Genomic DNA, 22,746 nt, shown 5'->3' on the forward strand with positions numbered 1-22,746 from the left:
TATTCATCCAGTTACCCACTTTGCTCACTTTGACTTCACATAGTAGCTCTCTGTTAATGTTGGCATGAATCGAAGTGCAAGGCATTTCTCATCACTAGATTGAAACAGCAAAGATGCTGGAGTTATCAATCAGCCGAGCAATGGGTGGTGGCCAATTCATCTAGGCCCACGTGCACACACACACACACACACACACACACACACACACACACACGTGAGCATACACACACACACACACACACACTCTCTGACCACTTTTGGGGGAATTGGCAATGAAAATTGGGAAGTGAGGGCCACCTGGATTAATAGAGTTCCACAGTGTGGAGCAGTGAAGTATGATCTTCAGTCCGTTCTTAGGGCAAACCTTAAAAGCAAACAAAACAATGGGATTGCAACCAAGCTGATTGGGAGTTCTGGTATAATGCAAAGTGCGAGCCACAACTGTGTGTAAAATTTCTGTTCAATTATTTCAACCTAATCATAGCTTCAAGTGAGACCTTGTCATGTCAGAATTATTTGAAAGTTAACCGACTAAAAATAGTTTCCATCCTAAATCAAGGTAAAGAATTTCACTTCATAATGTCAACTTGAGTAATTTGCATAATTAGAATTTTAAATTCTCCTCAATCAGGCTTCCACACTTTATTCAATATTCACTTTTCACTATTTCATTTAGAGTCCCTGCTCTTTTCCCTCAACTGACTTGTTTCCTGTCTGTCCCACTAATTAATTTGTCAATGCTTCACAAGTCTTTGGCTGGATCCCTGGCCGTGGAACTGTACTTCACCTTCCATTTGAATAAGTTCCCATGACAGTCCCCCTTTTCCCCAACCCCAGCACCTTAGAGGGGAGAAGTGGCCAAGAGATGGAGGAGAAGGACAGGGCTAGTCAAATAAAAGGGGAAGAATTTGGAGTGAATCTGTTGAGGGGGGGTAAAAATAAAATTCACCGTTTGTTTCCCCGGTTTCCTTATTTTCCCAGGACAGCATTTTGCTAATGGAAGTCTGAAAGGAAAGATTTCAGAACAATTAAGATCTGCTGACTGACTTTCGTATTTAGTCTCACTTGAGGTGCATTGAAAGTCAACACTTCTGTAGCATCCAATGTGTGCATTTTTTTGTCAGCAATGACTGACCTATTTGTGTGTGAGCATCTCTGCTGGGTTCAGTATTCAATTGAACCCAATATGAATTCTGATGATTGGAAAGATAAGCAGTAGTGTGGAGTGAGGGGCAAGGCGATGAAAGGAGACAGATCACGTAGTTGTTGGGAATTAAAGTCGTTGGTAGGAGGTGAATTCAGGTCTTGATGCTTTTTAGTGTGGAGTTTATATACACAAGGTATCATGCCAGCAATGCACATACTAATTCCAATCTAACTTAGGTTTAAAATTGCAGTTCAATGTTATCAAACGTCCAGACATCTTGAGGGCTCTTCGCATTCCAATTGGATTGATTTATGTCCAAGATATGGACACGTTTGACCATAATGAAAATATAAGGGCAATTCTGATGCCCTGCCACTCAATGTCACCAACAAATCTGGGAACGACTTTCTCCCTTCCATCATACTGTGGAAATGAATTAATAACCTGTTGGACTTTCTGCTGGCTCTGGGTGCCCAACATGAAGCAAACTTGAGCACTTTTGATCCACATGAGTTCTCGCACAAAAATCTGGCACTGAGGTGTCACTGAAAGGGAATTAAAAAATCAATTGCAAATGCCATACTGGTGTAACAATATATAGTTCTGCGAATACTCAAAGTACTGTATGGCCACTGAAGTGCTTTTGAAGTGTGCTGCAGTTGGAATTGGAATTTGATTCCTGTAAAAGTAACCTGGAAATGAGCCACAAGTTGTTTCAAAGCTGCTAACAGCAGTTCAAGAAGGCAACTGTGTAAAGTTTCTGATTCATGCCTTTCAGCAGATGACAAGACGAGGTGCATTTTGAGTTCAGTGTGCAGTTGTATTTATCAACAGCTTGACTTGAGGTAGTGGCCATAGCAGAGTAGACAGTGACGATGAGACATGTAAACTGAGCAGCCCTGGTTAACACTGTACCGAATTGGCTGACCTCAGCCAAGCGTTGGGATTAGAAGTAGGAAAATCAATGTTTATGATCATCCATTGTCAATTGTTAGAAATTCTGAGTCCAGCTGTGGACAGCATTGGTTGATCTGGTTGTGGTTCTTCCCCTGCCTTAACAGCTTGTCTATTTTGCACACAGTTTTAGTCACCTGGCCCTGAATAATGATTCATGAAGACCTTACCCCGAGTGAGAGTTAACACTGCCAAGAGTGCAGGAGCAGAAAGTGACTTCTGGCCTTTCGATCATTTGGCCATTACATTCTGTTCTCAATGCTTACAGGCCTTCATCCTGAACAGTGTTGAAATCTTTCCTGAATTGTTTTCTTGATTGGGATGAAGATATTCAACCCTATTTCATTTTTTTTTTCTCTTCCTCACTTTTCTCTGTCATTAATAACATTCAATTCTTAGGAAGACAAGAAATAAGAGCAGGAGTGGGCCATGTGGCCTCTTGACCCCACTCCAATAAGCTAATCTTTTCGTGGACTCAGCTCCACTGACCTGCCCGCTCACCATAACCATTAATTCCTTCACTGTTCAAAAATCTGTCTGTCTTTGCCTTAAAAACGTTCAACAAGGTAGCCTCAGCTGTTTCACTGGGCAGGGAATTCCACGGATTCAGAAACCTTTGGGTGAAGAAGTTCCTCCACCACTCAGCCCTAAATCTGCCTCTCCTTATTTGGAGGCTATTCCCCCTAGTTCAAGTTAATTGCAGTGAAGAGCGTGTAGCACTTAAAGTAATTTTTATGAAAGCTGGTAGCCATATTTATGAACAGTTCTGATTTGTGAGGATATATACCATCATTATGAATGTGGCTGTTTAGTAACTAGCAAAAGATGGAGCTGGGGATAAAAGTGGCAATGTTTTGCTGCAGTTATCCACTGCATTGGTGAGACTATGTTTGGAGTGCAGTATACAGGTATGGTTTCCTCATTAAGAAAGAACATGACTGCATGAGGAAACAGTCTGGAGAATGTTCATTCAGCTGATTCTTGGAACAAGGAGACGGCTATCTTAAGAGGAAATGATCGACAAGTTGAGTCTGTGTCCATTGCATTTTTGAAGAATGAGAGAGAACTTGTGAGATCCTGAGGGGATTGGGAGGTGGTTATCTTATGAGGATATGTTTGACAAGTTGAGTCCGTACCTGTTGCATTTTCGAAGAATGAGAGAGAACTTGTTAGATCCTGAGGGGATTTGGTGGCGTGGATGCTGAGAGGATGTTGGCTAGACTAGTATTGGGAGCGCAGCTTAAAAAGAAAGGGCTTCGCATCTAAAAACAGAGATGAGGAGTGATTTTTTTTTCTCCATCGTGCCTGACTTTGTGGAACTGTCTTCTCCCAGTGGTCATTGCATGTTTTTAAGGCAGAGGTAGGTAGATTCTTGACTGACGAAGAGAGTCAGAGTATTGGGGGTGGGCAGGGACATGAAATTGAGGCAACAGTCAGTTCCACCACCATCTTATTATGTGGCAGAGCAGACTTGAGGGCTTTAATAGCCTCATTGTGCTTCTAATTCATATATTTGTATGGGGTATGACTGGAGCTACTAGTTGCTAAGGTTATTGGCCTCCTGTAGGCTCTAAGCTGGTGTCCCATCTGTGTTCCATGTGGTAACCTTAGATTCAGTGCTTGATGCTTTCCTTTTGCTTCCCTAATGATTCCAAACACTTGAGGTGGGGGCATAGTACCACAGGGGGGCCTGTTCCTGCTGGTAAATCATGACCATCAACCTTGGATGGCTGGTTGACTGTAGGAACCATCGAGGCCGGACCCAGTCCTTTCCTAGCCCCGCATGAATTTCACAGCAGCAGTAATCACATCACTAACAGGTATTGAGAACAAGTAGCGATGGCTTGGCTGAGATTACCTAACTGAGAACAAGACTGGGAGTCTGAATTTTTATGGTCTCTCTGTGGCTTGACATTCCAACAAAAGTTACGCCCATTAGGGTAATCAACAGTGTTTGTGTAAGGAAAATGATCCCTCTGATCATATACCTGCCCTTCATTCCCGTCTTTCTATCTACTTGATGTTGAGTGCACATCACAAGACCAGTTACCCTTGGAATTTGGTGTCCCAGTGACGTCAGCTGAAGAATAGTTTTCTTTCTTAGTTGATTGCACATGCACTTGGGTTGTAGTTTGTGAGTTTTGGTATTATCAAGACTAATCCTATCCAGACCATGAGGGGAGGCAATGGTCTAGTGATATTATCTGGGCTGTTAATCCAGAGACCCAGACAATGTCTGGGGACCTGTGTTCAAATGCCACCACAGCAGATGGCGGAATTTGAATTCAACAAATATCTGGAATTAAGAGTCTAACGATGACCATGAATCCATTGTCAATTGTCTGAAAAACCCATCTGGTTCATGAATGTCCTTCAGGGAAGAAAACTGCCATCCTTACCTGGTCTGGCCTACATGTGACTCCAGACCCACAGCAATGTGGTTGACTCTTAACTGCCCTCTGGGCAATTAGGAATGGGCAATAAATGCTGCCTGGTCAGTGACACCCTCATCAAATGAATAAAAAAATTCCATCACACATAGAGGATCTAGTCATTATTGCTGTTGGTAGGTCCTTGATGTGAGAAAGTTGGCTCCTGTGATTCCTGCACTGCCTGACACTTCAAAAACGACTTCATTGACTGTGAGATGCTGTGGGGTTCTTTCTATAAGTGTGAGATGTTCTGACTGTAGTTGAACAAAATTGATGCAAGCCAGTCATCCATTTAAGGTGTGATCATCACCAGGCTTGTTCATGGATTCTGTTTCTATTAAAGAAAGACTATTGCTGATGTTTTACAGAGCACCATGGTTAGCTTTGGCCCTTCACCATAAATTGCTGGGTTCGGGTTTCCTTCCCTTGATAATGGGGAAGGATGAACTTGGGTTGGAAAGTGTCGGCATCCGAGAGGGAGTCTTGCCAAACTTGTAAGCGTGGGAGGCATTTCAGTAATTGCTCAGTTAGACAAGCCTTCAGGTCTCCCTTGCTTGTCTGCTCATGGAGCACCCTCAGTACTGTGGGAGAGCAAAGATTGTATTCACATGTGTTTGCCTTCTGTTGGTCTCTTCTCTCCCCTCTTACTAATGCAGCTTTTAGATGTACTCTCCTATTAAAAACTGGGGCCGGTGGTCCAAGAATTACGCGCGCCTGACAACAGACCGACTTTGCTGTTTCTCCTGACTGTTTTCATTTATTCCTTCTGCATTCTTTAATGGAAAATGTAGGTCTCTGGAAAGGTAAGGTGGCAACTGAAAGTCTGGCATGCCTTGAGTAACACTGAATGATTTGAATGCCTCCCGTAGCATTTGCTTAACATTTCCACTTTCATGGAATGAGCTCAACTCAAAACTCTTCATTTCAGACCAGTCTCCATGTTCTTACCCATTTGCACATAACTTCCCTGCTGGTGTGTCTTTCTGCTAACTAACAGCCATCGTCCCTTTTCCAGCCCAAAGGCCAGATGTATTTGCGTAGCCCCAATTAATACTAGTTGCTGCTTTACATCACAGTTCATTTACAAACGGCTCAACAAGACAATAAGGAAGCTAGGCTGTAATTCCAATCTGACTTTTGTCGTTGAGATGGCTGTGAAGGAATAATGTGGCCACAGCTAGAAGTTCACCCTGGGCTAGAAAAGGACATTCCAAATGTGCCATTTCTTGTTTGATAAGTGCTGCCATCTTTCACTAGATAGTGAAACGCACCATGCCATGGACTGCTCACCTTCATTTCCATGATTCCTTCCTACCTTGAAATGTGTTGGTTGAATTGTAGCTGTAAGCCATTGATGGTGTACGAAGTGAGATATGTGACTGACTGAACTGGATGATGTGTGGCAACACCTTGCACTTTAGATGTGATGTGACATAATGGAGTGTGCCAGGAGAATGGCTCCCCATTCGTTCAGATGGTTGAGCTTGATAAATGCGTACGTTTGCTAATTTTGGTATTGATCTCGCTGTAAGTTAGTAGTTCTTCTCTGCATTGTGTTCACTTTTGAATACTTGCTCCTTTATTAAACGCGATCCTCCTTTACAGTGACACAGAGGACCATAAGCCCCTTAAAGGCAGCCGAACACCTTCCGATGGGACAGTTAAGAAGGGTGTGAGCGATGACAGCCTGGTTGACTACGGTGAGGGTGGTGAAGGTCAGTTCAACGAAGACGGCTCTTTTATTGGACAGTACAGTGGCAAAAAGGAAAAAGAAGCAGTGGAGGGGAATGAGAGCTCCGAGGCCCCATCCCCTGTCAATGCCATGAACTCCTTTGTCTAACATGGGGGGAGAACGTGGGATCGTTCCATGCCCATGCACCAATAAATCATAGAATTTATCCATTCACACTTATCTTCTGACTTGTCATTACATGCACGTTTGAAATAAAGGAATGATGAGAAGCTAGTGCCTAAAGGTCCTGAATGTACAGATGAACGAAAGAGTGAAAGAAGAGGAAAAACCAAATGTGGGTTTTCAGGAATGCAGCCGAGCAGAGGGGGAAGTCCAAATTATTGTCCGTGGATCTCGAACAGAAGTTAATCTCCTGTGTATATAGAGTTGGACTTGGCACATTATTTCTTGGGTTCACTACTTCGTTTCCTATTGGTTTGCGCTAACATAGTGCATGAGAACAACGTGTATCTCACTGCCACCTAAGATAGATGAGTGTATGCTGTGATGACAGTGGTTTGTATAATATTTGTTTATAAAGTGCACAGTGCAGTGACTAAAAATGAATCTCGTTTTGCCGTCAGTGTTCAATTGGTATTCTAGAGCTCTCCGATGTCAGTGGGACATTGTCACGAAGATTTTTTTTCTTTGAATGTTTAACAACTGTTTGTGTCTCTTTTTGTTTTGCAAAAACAGCAAAAGAAGAATGTCACGGGGCTGATTGTATTGACTCCCAGTGCTAGGTATGAAGTGGAATGTTTTGGAATGGGTAACTGAGCACCTTGCTTGTACCACTGTTGTTGTTCTATTCTTTCAAGGAGAAATAAGAGAGAATATATTATCCTGTTCATGTATCACACACTGACTGGCACAAATCATACACGTTTTCGATATGAGCACACTAAACCTCTCAACGCCTTATAAACACCCATTTTTGTAAATTAAACCTAGCGCCACGTTACACAAATTTTAACACAAGGCCAACAGTTTAATACAGCTCCTATTGCTTACATCTTCTTGTTAATACTGTTAGATTTACAGCCTTTTAAGGTATAAACTGAACAAAAGGGACTTGACAAATGTGGCCTCTCTCTTTATAAACTAGATTTTGTTTTGGCTCTGATTTAATTGGACTAACCAGAAAGCGAGTAAAGAAACACGGTGTCGGGGGCAGGCGGAATAAAAAGGGATTGGGATTCCAAGCTCTTGGGTGCAAGAATCTTATTTGCTTTGCCATTGATTTTGTTTTCATAACTTGCATCAAGTTTAATTAAGCTTTTCTTGTTGTAGATATTGTGCTGTATTTTGTAAATATACATTGTCTTGTCAAGGCCTCAGGCCTCAAGATTTCTCCAATGTAGCTTGGGTTGTATTGTGTGATATATCGCCCCATCAAACTTGCAGAACTGTCCTTGGCTGTGAACGCATTAAATTGTAATCCTCTGGATATTGCTACAAATAACCGTGGAGAAAAATCATGGTTGCTTTAGAAGTTTCTTTTTCTTTTTGTTTGAATACATCAAGTTTATTAGTGACATAAATATATTGGGACGATGATTGGGGGGGGGTAGAATGGCAGTTTTCATTGGGTAAGGGCTATTAGAGACTGAAGATCATGTGATGAAACCTCCAGGAATGCACTCAGCCAGAGTTGGTAACTATTTATTGACCAGGTTTTTTTTTGCTCCCTTTTTCTCACTGTATTTTATGCTGCTGACTGTGAAGCTGTAAGCTCACTGGCTGTGTTAGTAAATGTGTTTGCGACTAACCAGGATGTTTCATTTCCAAAATTTCAGTGTGCTTCTCCTGGAGCAGCTTACTGTGTGGAGGGAGGCTATTTGTACAACCTCATTCGAAATTAACTGGGAAAGTGACTCCTGAGAAATCAATTTTTTTGGGTCTGTAGGGGGCCCTTAATTCTGCTGTTTCTCTCTCTCTCTCTCTCTCTCTCTCTCTCGCAATTTGCTTCAGAGCCCGAACCAGAACATAGGCCCTGGGTTTTTTGTTTTGAATATTTTCTCGACAGATTCAACGTACTGTTGGTTTTGCTGTGACTGGAGCTGGGGGAATCAGGTTAATTTCGAGCGTTGGGTGTGAGATTTCTTTCAGCATGAGAAAGTGAAGTCAGTTTTAGGGGTCTGCTAGACCTCGCTGTTCTTTAAGGCCGTTAAAAGCTTACTGATTTTGTATCAGGAGAAAGGAGACAAATGGGAAAATAAATGTGCTTTTGACCTCACCCGTGTGTCACTTTCTTTCATTTGTTTCTGCGAGGAGTGAGCATTGAGTTGTTTCTTGGGCTTCGCGAAAAATGGCATTTTGCTCGCATCTTTCACAACCTCCAGATGTTCTAAAGCACTTCACTGTCACTCGGGTATTTTGCTTGGAGTGTGGCTGATGTTGCCGGAGAACGGTTGCTGTATTTTTACATTCAAGTGGTCAAACCAGATAATTCTGTTTCAGTTCTTCCATGGGCATTGTCTATCCCCAACTGCCCATGAAGAGATTAGCTTGCTAAGCTGTTTTGAAGGCAGAGCTACCAAGTCTCTGTGGTATATACTACATGTGATAGTTGGCAGGATGTGTACCGTAAAGCAGCATATGGTTGTGGAAAATGTCACTTTCTAACAGTCTTTCATCTATATGGGTTCAGCGCTGATATTACAACCAAAACTGAAGTGTACAAACCTGTACCGAGACATAATGAGTATTTTACCTCTCTGGCCCCTTTTAACAAAAATGGTGCTGAAAAGGCAGCTTCCAGATTAAATTCCGAGAAAGGCTCACCTGTTCGCAGTTGTCAGTTGGCCCCACCGTATTGCCTCTTGACAAAGGTGTGAGGACAAAGAAGATAGATGCACAAAATGTCACAGAACACGTTTTACAGCTCAAACGTAACCTATAATTAGAGGGCTACAACGATCAAAGGAGCAGCAACTTTTAAAGCAAAAGCTACAGGTAATAAAAACAACAAGAGACAACAAAAAAAAAGTCATTGCGATGTGGATTTTTGCTCACAGTCTATTGTGAAATTTTGTACGAAAGATATGAAGTAAGTATTTCACATTAAAGGTAAAAGGATGAGGAGCGAAAGAGCAAGGCTGATTAAGGACCACAGTGATAATTTGTGCATGCTGCCTGAGGACATAGGTACTTTGCATCAGTGTGCATTGGTCAGAGGAATGGCATGGGTATAGAATTGGGGAGAAGGACTATCCTACAATGAAGAAACTAGGATAGACAGAGAGGATGACTACTGAGACAGCTCTGAGTGATCTGGCAGGCTTAAAAGCAGTTGCACCTCCAAAGACCAGATGAAATGTATCGCACGCTGTGGAGAGACGGGAGGGGGGAAGAAACAGCAATAATGGCAATAATTTTCAAGTCCTCTATGGCCACAGGGGGGCTGTCGGAGAACTGGAAGACAGCCAATGTGGTACAGTTACTCAAGAAAGCAGCAAAGCATAAATCCAGAAACTGTGGGCCAGTTAGAATAATGAAAGCAGTTCTGAGGGACAGGATTAATCTGCACTTGGAGACGCAGGAACGAGTCAAGAACAGTCAACATGGTTTTGTTAAGGGGAAGACATGTCTGACCACCTTGATTGAATTGGTGACCAGGTGTGCAGATGAGGACAACACATTCGATACTTTGCAAAAGGCTTTGATTAGGTCCCACATCGGAGACTGATATTGAGCCCGTGTGATTCAAGGAGATTTGGCCAAACTAATCTGGAATTGGCTGAGTGGAAGAAGCAGAGGACGATGGTCAAGGGATGTTGATGTGACTGGCAACCTGTGTCCAGTGGGGTCGCACAGGGGTCAGTGTTAGAGACCTTGCTGTTTGTGGTACATAGAAACGATTTAAGCTTGAATGTAGAAGGGTTGTTCCGGAAATTTGCGGATGATATAAAAATTCGTGGGGTAATACATAGTAAGGAGGATAGCCTTAGGTTACAAGAGGATATAGACATGCTGGTCAGATGGGCTGATCATTGGCAAATGGAATTCCATCTTGATAAATGTGAGGTACTGCACTTGGGTAGGAAAAACAAGGGAAGAGAATATATGATAAATGGTAGGACCCCGGGGAACACTGGGGGTCAGAGGGACCATAAAAGAGCAAGACAGGAAAATAAAGCTGTTATCCAAACATGTAGAAAATTTGCCTTTATTAGCTGACACATCGAGTTTAAGAACAAGGAGTTTATGCTGGACAAAAAGATTATTAAGTAGCAGTTAGAGTATTCTATGTAGTTTTGGAATCTATATTATAGGAAGGACCTGATTGCACTGAAGAGGGTGCAGAGGAGATTTATTAGCATGTTATCTTGGTTGGAGAGTTTTAGTAATGAAGAGAGATTGAACAGACTGTGGTTGTTTTCCTAGGAGCACAGGAGATTGAAATGTATAAAATTATGAGGGGCATTGATAGCGTAGATAGGAGGAAGATTTTCCCTTTGGTGGAGGGATCAATGACCAGAGGGCATAGAACTAAGAGAAGGGGGAGAGGTTCAGAAGGGATGAACCTTCTGCCACCAATCTCTGGTTGAAAAAATCTTTTCAACCAGAGATTGGTGGCAATCTGGAGCTCAATGTCTGAAAGGATGGGAGAGGCACAAACCCTCATAATGTTTTAGAAGTAGTTCGATGTTCACTTGTGATGCCAAGGCATGAAAAGGATATGGACCAAATGCTGGAAATGGGATTAAAATTGTTAGGAAGTTGCTTTTGACTGCAACATTGTAATGGGCTGAAGGGCCTTTTCTGTGTCCATGACCCCCATAACTCCATGACACTATGGACTGGCAATCCATTGGCATTCTGTTGTTTAAGGAAAAATGCAATCTTTAATTTATGCATTAGTAGGTAGTTGACCAGGAATGGGTGCGGTCTGGCATTGGGCACTGAAGGGTTAATAATGATATAATCTTCAGGTATATGGCAGAATATAAAAGCTTCAGTTTATGTCATACTATCAACAGTCAGGTTAAACAATTGACCAATTTGTAAGAAAATGTCAGTGATAAGGTACAGAATATAATTTCATTGAAGCTAAAGTCTTAGCTAAAAGATTTGTGAAACTGGTTATTGTCTCCACACACATCAAATTCTTCTGAAAAACACTGCTGGACAAATCAAAGGCCACCGTTGTTTTCGTAACAGAAGGGTGAAAGCTCAAAGCAATTGTTGCAGGCCAAAAGCATCTGATTGAGTCTGGAATAACAGTCATAACTGCTAACAGGCTCAGCACAGCATCCAGGTATTGTATGAGGTGAGGATTGTTTCACTGGGTAGATGATGGCCTAGTGGTAGTATCGCTAGTCTACTAATCCAGAAACGTAGCTAATATTCTAGGGCCTGGGGTTCAAATCCCACCATGGCAGATGCAAGAATAACATCTGGCAGTTAGTGCCAAAGTTGGGACAACTGTCTCAGACTAGTTAAACAGCAGCCTGACGTTGTCATACTCACAGAGTCATATCTTACAGGCAGTAATTTTATTAAAAGTCTGAAATTAACAATTTACTGATCATCATGAAATCATTGCTGATTGTTGGAAAAAACACATCTGGTTCTCTGATGTCCTCCAGGGAAGGAAATCTGCCTTCCTTACCTGGTCTGGCTTACATGTGACTCCAGACCCCTAGCAATGTGGTTGACTCTTAATTGCCCTATGAAATGGCCGAGCAAGTCACTCAGTTGTACCAGTCACTACAAAGTCTCCAAGAAATGAAACAAGATGGATCACCTGGCATTGAACGAGGTACCGGAAAAGACAATGGCAGAAACTGCCCCGTCGACCCTGCAAATTCCTCCTCCCTAACATCTGGGGGTTAGTGCCAAATTTGGGAGAGCTGTCTCACAGACTAGTTAAGCATAGTCACGCTCACAGAATCATACCTTGCAGACAATGTCCCGGACACCACCATCACCATCCCTGGACATGTCCAGTCTCACAGGCAGGACAGACCCAGCAGAGGTGGTGGCACAGTGATAACAGTTGGGAGGGAGTTGTGGGAGTCCTTCAGACCCCATGAACGCTCATGGCTTCAGGTTAAATGTGGGCAACAAAACCCCCTGCTGATTACCTCATACTGTCCTCCCTCAGCTGATGAATCAGTACTCCTCCATGTTGAGCAACACTTAGAGGAAGCATGATGATGGCAAGGGTACAAAATGTACTCTGGGTGGGGAATTTCAGTGTCTGCCATCAAGAGTGGCTCAGCAGCAGTATGTCCGAGTGAGCTGGTCGGGTCCTAAAGGACATAGCTGCTAGACTGGGTCTGCTGCAAGTGGTGAGGGAACCAATAAGAGGGAAAAACATACCTGAACTCGTCCTTACCAATCCGCCAGCTGCATTTGCATCTGTCCATGACAGTATCAGTAAGAGCGACCATCGCACAGTCCTTGTGGAGACAAAATCCTGCCTTCACATTGAGAATAACCTCCATCGTGTTGCATGGCACTATCACTGTGCTAAATAGGACAGACTTCGTACAGATCGAGCACCTCAAGACTGGGCATCCATGAGGTGCTGTGGGCCACCAACAACAGCAGAATTGTCCTCCAGCACAATCTGTAACCTCATGGCCTGGCACATCCCACGTTCAACTATTATCATCAAGCCAGGGGATCAACCCTGGTTCAATGGACAGTGCAGGAGGGCATGTCAGGAGCAGCACCAGGCATATCTGAGATGAGGTATCAACCTGGTGAAGCCAACAAACAGGACTGCTTGCACAACAGTGTAAGCAGCAAGTGTTAGACAGAGCTAAGCGAACCCACAAACCAACAGATCAGAACTAAGCTCTGCAGTCCTGCCACTTCCAGTTGTGAATGGTGGTGGACAATTGAACAATTCACTGGAGGACGAGGCTCCACAAATATCCCGATCCTCAATGATGGAAGAGCCCAGCACATTGGTGCAAAAGATAAGGCTGAAGCATTTGTAGCAATCTTCAGCCAGAAGTGCCGAGTGGATGATCCATCATTGCCTCCTTCTGTGGTCCCCAGCATTACAGATCCCACTGTTCAGCCAATTTAATTCACTCCACGTGATAGCAAGAAACAGGTGGAGTCCCTGGATACTGCAAAGGCTATGGGCCCTGACAATATTCCAGCAATGCTACTGAAGACATGTGCTCCAGAACCTGCCACTACCCTAGCCAAGCTGTTCCAGTACAGTTACAACACTGGTATCTACCCGGCAATGTGGAAAATTACCCAAGTATTGTCCCATATATAAAAAGCAGGACAAATCCAACCTGGCCAATTACCATTGCATTAGTCTCCTCTCGATCATCAGTAAAGTGATGGAAGGTGTCATCAACAGTGCTATCGAGCAGCAACTGCTCAGCGATAACCTGCTCAGTGACACCCAGTTTGGGTTCCGCCAAGGCCACTCAGCTCCTGACCTCATTACAGCCTTGGTTCAAGCATGGACAAAAGAGCTGAATTCCAGAGGTGAGGTGAGAATGACAGCCCTTGACATCAAGGCTGCATTCAACTGGGTGTGGCATCAAGGTGCCCTCACAAAACTAGAATCATTGGGTATTGGGGGCAATCCCTCCAGTGGTTGGAGTCATACATGACACAGAAGAAGATGGTTGTTGGAGGTCAGTCATCTCAGCTGCAAGTCTTGTCTGCAGGAGTTCCTCAGGGTGGTGTCCTAGGTCCAACCATCTTCAGCTGCTTCATCAATGACCTTCCCTCCATCATAAGGTCAGAGGTGGGGATGTTCACCGATGATTGCACAATGTTCAGCACCATTCATGACTTCTCAGATACTGAAGCAGTCCATTTTCACATACAAGATCTCGACAATATCGAGGCTTGGGCTGACAAGTTGCAAATGACTTTCGTGCCACACAAATGCCAGGCTCTCACCATCACCAATAAGAGACAATCTAAACACTGCCCCTTGACATTCAATGGTGTGACCGTCACTGAATCCCTCACTGTCAACGTCCTGGGGGTCATCATTGACCAGAAACTCAACTGGACTCACTGCATTAACAGATTGGCTACAACAGCAGTCCAGAAGCTGGGAATACTGTGGTGAGTAACACACTTCCTGACTCCTCAAAGCCTGTCCACCATCTACAAGGCACAAGTCAGGACTGGGATAGAATACTCCCCACTTGTCCTGGATGGGTGCAGCTCCAACAACACTCAAGCAGCTTGACACCATCCAGGACAAAGCAGCCCGCTTGATTGACACCACATCCACAAGCATCTATTCCCTACTGCCGCTCAGTAACAGCTGTGTGTACTATCTACAAGGTGCGCTGCAGAAATTCACCAAAAATCCTCAGACAGCACCTTCGAAGCCACAACCACTTCCATCTAGAAGGACAAGGGCAGCAGCTATACAGGAACACCACCACATCCAAGTTCCTCTCCAAGTCACTCACCATCCTGACTTGGAAATATATCGCTGTTCCTTCACTGTCACTGGGTCAACATCCTGGAATTCCCTAATGGCATTGTGGGCCTACCCACAGCAGGAGGACTGCAGTGGTTCCAAAAAGGCTCCTCGTGGATGCCCAGACTTGAGTTGCTTGATCAGTGCGAAGTCTGTCCCGTTTAGCACAGTGATAGTGCCACACAACACGATGGAGGTTATTCTCAGTGTGAAGGCAATACTTTGTCTCCACAAGGGCTGTGCGATGGTCACTCTTACCGATACTATATGGACAGATGTAACTGCAGCTGGCAGACTGGTAAGGATGAGGTTGAGTATGTTTTTCCCTCTTGTTGGTTCCCTCACCACCTGCCGCAGACCCAGTCTAGCAGCAATGTCCTTTAGGAACCGACCAGCACGGTCTGTTGTACTGCTGCCGAGCCACTCTTGGTGGCAGCCATTGAAATCCCCCACCCAGAGTACATTTTGTGCCCTTGCCATCCTCAGTGCTTCCTCTCAATGTTGTTTAACATGGAGGCATACTGATTCATCAGCTGAGGGAGGACGGTATGTGGTAAACAGCAGGAGATTTCCTTGCCCTTGTTTAACTTGAAACCATGAGGTCCAGATTCAAGTTAGGTCTTTAGATTCAGCTTGGATTTGCCTGCTCAAGCAGCACAGTCAGATGCAAGGAAGAAGCTGAAGATTTGAGAGGAAACCCTTGTAGCAATCTGAAACAAGAAAAACTCCTCCAGTGAATGGTGTAAGCATGTCAGACCCGGTGAATGACATACTGCAACAGAAGGAGGATTAGTAGCACCAAGAAATACATAGCTTAATTGAGGGGCAGTGTTCTGTCAGAGATGGTCCAAATTGGAGGATCAGTGGTAAGCAAACAAACATAACAGGCTCCATGAGCAAAGTTTAAAATGGCTGGTGAGCTAAGGGAAACTTGAAAATGGTGCAGTAATCCAGCTAGAAAAGAGAGAAATTAAAGCATTACCTGTCGTTCAAATCCAAGTGTCACCCTGACAGCAAACAGATGCAGTGAAACACGGCTACTGAAACAGAAGTAAATGGACCATAAAAAAAATTAATCCAAAGGAGTGGACACAGGGATATCACAAAAACAGTAATTGCGTTAATTACACCAGCCAAATCTCAAGCAGCACAGTCAGATGCAAGGAAGAAGCTGAAGATTTGAGAGGAAACCCTTGTAGCAATCTGAAACAAGAAAAACTCCTCCAGTGAATGGTGTAAGCATGTCAGACCCGGTGAATGACATACTGCAACAGAAGGAGGATTAGTAGCACCAAGAAATACATAGCTTAATTGAGGGGCAGTGTTCTGTCAGAGATGGTCCAAATTGGAGGATCAGTGGTAAGCAAACAAACATAACAGGCTCCATGAGCAAAGTTTAAAATGGCTGGTGAGCTAAGGGAAACTTGAAAATGGTGCAGTAATCCAGCTAGAAAAGAGAGAAATTAAAGCATTACCTGTCGTTCAAATCCAAGTGTCACCCTGACAGCAAACAGATGCAGTGAAACACGGCTACTGAAACAGAAGTAAATGGACCATAAAAAAAATTAATCCAAAGGAGTGGACACAGGGATATCACAAAAACAGTAATTGCGTTAATTACACCAGCCAAATTAAAAGCATAGACAGACTTGCGGTAACATGATCAGAATGTTGAGGGACTTTATCCAGGCTATGGATCAGGCAGGAGATCATTGATGAGAACTGCAATATTAGCGTGAATCATCTATTTAATGTGGTGTGGAGTGGGAAACATTCAGTAAAACTTCCACTGAGGTGGCAATTATTTATTAAAGCCGTGAACAGTGGGATTCGTACAATGAAGGCACAAAAATTGCAGAATCCTTCAAGTTAGCCACAAAAGACAGGAATCATTCATTCAGATACAAAGCATGAAAATACTCTAATACGGCAGCAAAAAGCAGCAGAACTTGAACACACAATCGAGGTAAACACTCCTAATGCCATTATCAAGGGAGTGCTTCACTCTGGAAATTACATCATTTGAATAAAATGTTAATCTGAGGCCCTATTGTTAAATGTAGGGCTGAACGTCTTTAATACTGAGCCATGAGCACAACCCACTGTGACAATGCTGTTTGGACTTGTCAGTAGAAAAGTTCAGCAAAATTAAAATCTTTCTGGCAAGAAAAATATATAATCACTGGAGGAAGACACAGCGTCAGATATAATATTGCCACAGTCAATTAATTTCAGAGATGGCAAAATGGAACACAAGATTGGACAGAGTAATCAGTGATGAGCGCCATGGCTGTAAAATCTAACAGTATGAATAGTGGAGTTATTCAATTTGACCCCAGAATAGTGTTTATCACTTTACGAATATTACCACATTAAGAAGGTACAGAAAGTCAGTGAGCAGCTAAAACACAAGATAAAACAAGCAGTCAGCAGCACTTGTGGGAGACACATCAGGTTGCAAGCAGTCCTGCAGAAGAAACCATTCACTTCAAAACGAAATTCAGGGAAAGCGGTGTGGTCTTGCCAAAGAGTAAATGCTAGCCATGTCTGAAGGTGGCAGAGACCTGAGAGAAGGAGAAAACAGTGGAGAGTTTCGGGAGCAAAGTTAGAGAGCAATTTGTGAGATTACCTGTGCCCAGAGTAAAGAACAGTTTCATAAAATCAACAGGCAGGAAATTAAACGGTTCACAGGACTGGTGAAACATTGCAATCTTGCATCCGAGGAGCAGGAATGCTGACGTTTTGGGTCTGGACCCTTCTTCAGAAAATGTTGGCCTGCTGTGTTCCTCCAGCTCCACACTGTTATCTCTGAGTGAGTTTCAGCACATTCTTTTTCCTGACATATTCACTACAAATTCATTTCTCATTTTCTTCTTGATGTTTTAATCTGACCAAATGTTGCAATGGAGAAACAGTCAAATTGGCGTTTTGGAGAAATGAGTGGAGAACAATTGAAGGATCTTCTTCATCCAAACGGATCCTGAAATCTGCTGAAAATCTGTTTGTTTTTCTTGATATTGCAGTCCCTCATCGTGCAGCCACCAATGTCATGAAACTGTACATTTGATCAGAGAGAAGTGTGAGCATTAATGACAAGAGCAATAAGCTCAGAGATCCATCTTGTCCAGTCCATGACCCGACTGTGTGACCTTGCATCAACTTTGCAATGATAGTGAGCAGTGCACCCTAATGGGCAGCATTGATGTGTAGAGCTATTGTATGTGGGTCAGAGATGTGCCGTAGAGGCCGGCACATACCGATGCCAATGTCCGTGTGGATGTGGGCATCTGTGGTCGGTGCCCCGAGATGTAGGTGCCTAGAGTCCAACGTGGTGAGCTGGTGCTGCCAGGTATCCACTCTGACTCACACCTTGAGAATTCTTGACATTTACCTTGTTTGGCACATTTGATCAGGTGGGAAGCTGAATTTTAATCAGGCAAGCTGTTGTGGTCATAAGGTGTTCAATCAGCTTCAATCCCCCTTTATTGGCAACTCACCACTGCCTCATGAGAAACTAGCCACACTGCTCAGTAAAGTCATAAAAGGCACAGTGAGATATTGCTGACATCAAGGTAGCCCTCACTGAAATTCTTGCACGATTTTGCGACAATTCTCATCTTAGTCCACATAATGTGGACCCCCACAAGATCCCACCCAAGGTCCTCTTTCTATAGTCAAATAATAGCAAGCATTATTGAGCAATTAAGATCTCTCAAGGATGGAGAATTCAAGAAGACAGCATCCAGCTCATGTTTAAATAATTTTCAATCAGCATTCAGAATAGAATATTGCAGCAGCACACTTTGTTTCTGAAAATGAGCTGTCGGCAGGGAGAAGCGAAGTATGTGATGAAATAGAGCACAGGAGATATTGTTCAGAAATTAGAGCAAATGGAAGATTAAAAGACATCAGATGCAAACTGAATGCCTCAGAGAGGAGGGAATAAAAATGAGAGAGGAAACAGTTACTTTGTGATGGCTGTGCTGATGCAGAGAGGGGACTTTAGACTTCAGGGGCATTTTCTCTTGGACTACATCAGGGGGATATGGGACTTGGGACTTATACAGGCTGGATGAGTTAACAGAGCTATGATAGTGTCCTTGCAAAGAGATTAGGGATGGTTTAAAAAATTGGCAGGGGTGTGGGAACCAGTAGGTAATATCAGAGAGGAAAACTAAGAGCTGGAAGATACAACAGGGTCACAAACAAAACGAGTTTGTTCTCCGGTTTCCTCTGATTGTTGTGCTTCGTGTGAAAACAAGTGTCTGTTTTCTTACCCTTTGAGTGTTAGTAAATTAAGGTTATCAGCAGCAAGTTTATGTGAGTTTAAAATAAAGAATGTCATTTATTCTCAGGTATTTACTCCAAATGAATGCAATGTTACCCATTTGATCTTATGCCTGCGTGGCACATACACACCCCACTCTAGCACAAAGACTAGTTACAGGTAATGATAGTACATTTTTACAAAGTATAGGTAATTCGGTCTCTGATTTATGATTTCCAGTTTCCGATTCATCAGGCTTTTGGTCTTTTGAATAACTCAACTTTGCAAAGTTGAAATGTGCATTTTGTGAAGCAGAGTTCGCAGCTAGTTGTGGGGCAACTTGGAGTCAAATATCTTGGTTGTCAGATGACCTTTGAAAACTGGAGCATGTTAAGTGCTTTCACTACTTGATGTCTCACAGCTGTTTTCCAAGTCTGATTCACACGCTGCCTGAAAAAAAAATTTCTGCTAGTCGTAGGGCATCTATGTGCAAACAATTCCTCATTATTTTTCTAAACAGAGACAATGTGGCTCCCTCCTTGTATTTTTTTTGTCCCCCATGTTAAGAGGCTTTTTCCAAATAAATTGGATAGGCATTCTCAAGTTCATTGTACATCCTGTGTTGTGGGTTGACATTTCTAAGGATTTGAGACAAGGGTCATAATAAAAAGAAACAGTGAGAGACCATTCCCCTTTTATCTGCCACCAACTGAGAATCCATCTTTCCTTCCTTCAGTACTAAACATGGAGACAGGCAATTTGAAAATCCTCCAATGCCTTTGTGGAGGTCTATCCCGGAAGAGGGAGATTTGTAAATTACTTGGAGGCTTGCTAATGCCCATACTTAATTACAGATTAGCTTCTGTGGCGTTTATTCTGACCCTCTCTATCTTTACAGGCTTGAACATGACCTTGGATTTCCTTTTTGTTTTCCGATTCTGTAATGGCCCTATCGCCCCCTGTAGGAATTTCTGGTCATCCTCAGCTCTCTGCAACTGAGTAGAACTTTGCTCGTTCCTTCTCGTTTCCCAGACTCTGCATTTGACCCTCTGGTCACAGTCTGCAGCTAAGTCATTTCCCCGTAATTACTCTACCCACTTTATTGTATGTTCAGAACAACCCGGACCATCACTATACCAACAGCCAAGTTATTCTGAATGTTTACTGAGTGGATGTTTAAACATTTGCCGGCATACTTTTACTCACACTGTGAATCTTGTCTTGATGGCAAGTTGGCATCTGGGCAATCTTCTCCGCTAATCATGTTTGGAGGGGGGTTTTGCCTCTAAAGATGTTTATTTCTCTCCCCGGAGTTTGTGATACAAGGACAGTCATCACCCTTTTGAGTAAGTAACCTTGGCAGGTATCCAATTCCCACTATTTTAGACAATTCCCTTCAAGGCCATTTACACAGTTCTCACCACAGCTTCGCCCGTTGGTCTTTTGGTGGATCTTTCCTTTAATATGTTTTCTTTAATATGCCCACACTAGAAATATACCAGCTAGTTTCATTCTATATTTTTTCTTGAAATAGGGGATTGATTGGCACTATTCTGCTCTCCTCGTATTCTTTCCAGTCCTCTGTTTTTTCTTTATTTTTTTTCATGAGCTGTGGACATCATTGGCAAAGCCAACATTTGCTGCCCATCCCTAATTATTGAACTGAGTTGAGCATAAACAATGCTGGAGACATGCTGCTAGTCTCGCAGCACCTGTGGGGAGAAACAGAGTTAACATTCTGAAAGTCTCCTGAGAGTCTTCTCACTTCTAACTGCATCTCACTAGTTCCAGCTGTGACATCAGATTTTCTGTCTCCATTTCTGAATGTTCTATAATCACTTGAAGCATCTTCTGCTTACAAGACCCGTCTTTTCCTTGCATGTTTAGATTATCTGCCACCTCTCTCAATTTAGCCTCAGTCAACGATTTCAAACAATCCACATATCTTCAGCTTCCTGAAAAAGCTTCGCAACAAGTAAAATCCACCTTCAAATTCCCATGCAATAAACAGCTGCTTTATGTCTAGAACTGTCCCCCACCCCATCCAATATTATTTATTTTAAATGGGAAGTTGCAAGTCATTCCTCAATCCAGTGAACTTAAAAACAAAACCCAGCCAAGTTGTTATGGTCCAAGTTAATGTTATTACTGGGCAAGCCACTTTCTAGAATGAAATCTGGTTTGATAGATCATATTCTGTCTCTTCTTTGGTTTAAATAAGGTTGTCTCTCACTGAAGTATAAGAACACAATATTAAAGATTTGGGTCTTGACAATAAAATGGAAGTTTATTATGCCAACAAGATAAAGACAAAATAAAATAACTAAACTATTTATATGAAATGAATATGTAAAGATTTTGAAACATGTAAAAATCTAATCCAATGAATTCCAAAAACATTCCTTTCAAAATCCCAAAACTCTTTTACAGATCACAAAAACATCTTTTATAGTACTCACATCAGAACCTGTATCTATCACCTTCTACAAGTTTATTTAACTACAACTTCAACACTCAATTTGGAGCATTTGATAGCCTCTCCCTGGACCCTTCATACACATGTGCTTATACTTCCTCAGCTTCAAATTACCCCTTAAGAGTTTCACCCAAACATTTCTGATTTAGAACTATTACTTAACAGATCTAAATGAACTTCTCCCCTTATCAGAAGAACTGCTCACATTCATTCTCAGCTACAAACCCCGCAGAAGTTCCCCAAACTGAAACTAAAACTGAATAGAGTCTCTGCTGAGTGTTTCCCTTCAACCTTATAAAAAAAAGCCCAAGATGTTTCCTCAGAGAGCCTGACGAATTCTGCTGTTTACTTGGTTCTCTGACAAAGTGTCCTAATTTAAACAAAAGTCTTAGAAGCTATCACTTTCAAACTATTTTAAAAGAATCACCATGACTACTGAAATACTTGCAAATTAGTCAGTAATCACCTTTAGACACTCAGAAAACGCCACCTGCCACTAGCTCATAATCCAAACGCAAAAATGATAGTGGAATATATCTTAATCACACGTTGAACATTACACTGTTCCAAAGCTGGATTGAGGCCAAGATGCACAACTTTGGTCATTTGCTCCAAAGAATTTAATTTCCAGATGCAGCTCACAATTCTGTCCTGTACACTTCGTTCTACTATGGTCCATCATTTGGAAGTTTTGTGTGGAGAGAGGTGTCATTTTTTTGCCCCCTGAAGTGGTGTTGTAATTAACTATTTACCAGCAAACTTCTGCGGGTTTGAAATAAAGAAGGATATTTATTATCACACACTTATTCTGAATTAATGCACTTGATCTCACATACATGCACATTTACACAAAACGTGTGGAATTACAGAGAGATAGAATCCCTATAGTGAGGAAGAAGGCCATTTGGCCCATCGAATCCACACAAACCCTCCGAAAAGCTTCCCACCCAGATCCACGCTATCCCTGTAACCCATATTTCGCATGACTAATCCATCTGATCTAAACATCCCAGAACATTACAGACAATTTAGCATGGCCAATCTATCTAACTTGCACATCTTTGGACTGTGGGTGGAAATTGGAGCACCCAGAGAAAACCCATGCAGACACAGGAAGAAACTCCACACAGACAGTCACTGAGGATAGAATCGAATCCAGGATTACAGCACTGTGAGGCAGCAGTGTAATCGTACACTTTTACATATTACGGTTAACTATGTCTCTGCTTTATGATCTCCAGTCTCCCATGTGGGAGATCTATTGTCTTTTGAATGAAATGAGTATCTTATGAAGCAAAGAGTTCACAGCAAGT

General features: G+C 42.7%; 1 protein-coding gene across 21 annotated transcripts in view; it reads left to right on the forward strand.

Annotated features, from left to right (window-relative positions):
- The window catches only part of nrcama (neuronal cell adhesion molecule a), a 357,355-nt gene extending 348,854 nt beyond the window's left edge, over window positions 1–8,501 (forward strand). For all 21 annotated transcript variants that reach the window (XM_059652297.1, XM_059652299.1, XM_059652290.1 and 18 more), the window contains one exon: window positions 6,139–8,501. In XM_059652297.1, coding sequence (XP_059508280.1) covers window positions 6,139–6,373 — 235 coding nt within the window. In that variant the 3' untranslated portion in view covers window positions 6,374–8,501. The remainder of the gene's footprint in view (window positions 1–6,138) is intronic.
- Window positions 8,502–22,746: the final 14,245 nt, after the last annotated feature.

Source organism: Stegostoma tigrinum, chromosome 18 (assembly GCF_030684315.1).
Source record: "Stegostoma tigrinum isolate sSteTig4 chromosome 18, sSteTig4.hap1, whole genome shotgun sequence".
Classification (NCBI taxonomy): Eukaryota; Metazoa; Chordata; class Chondrichthyes; order Orectolobiformes; family Stegostomatidae; genus Stegostoma; species Stegostoma tigrinum.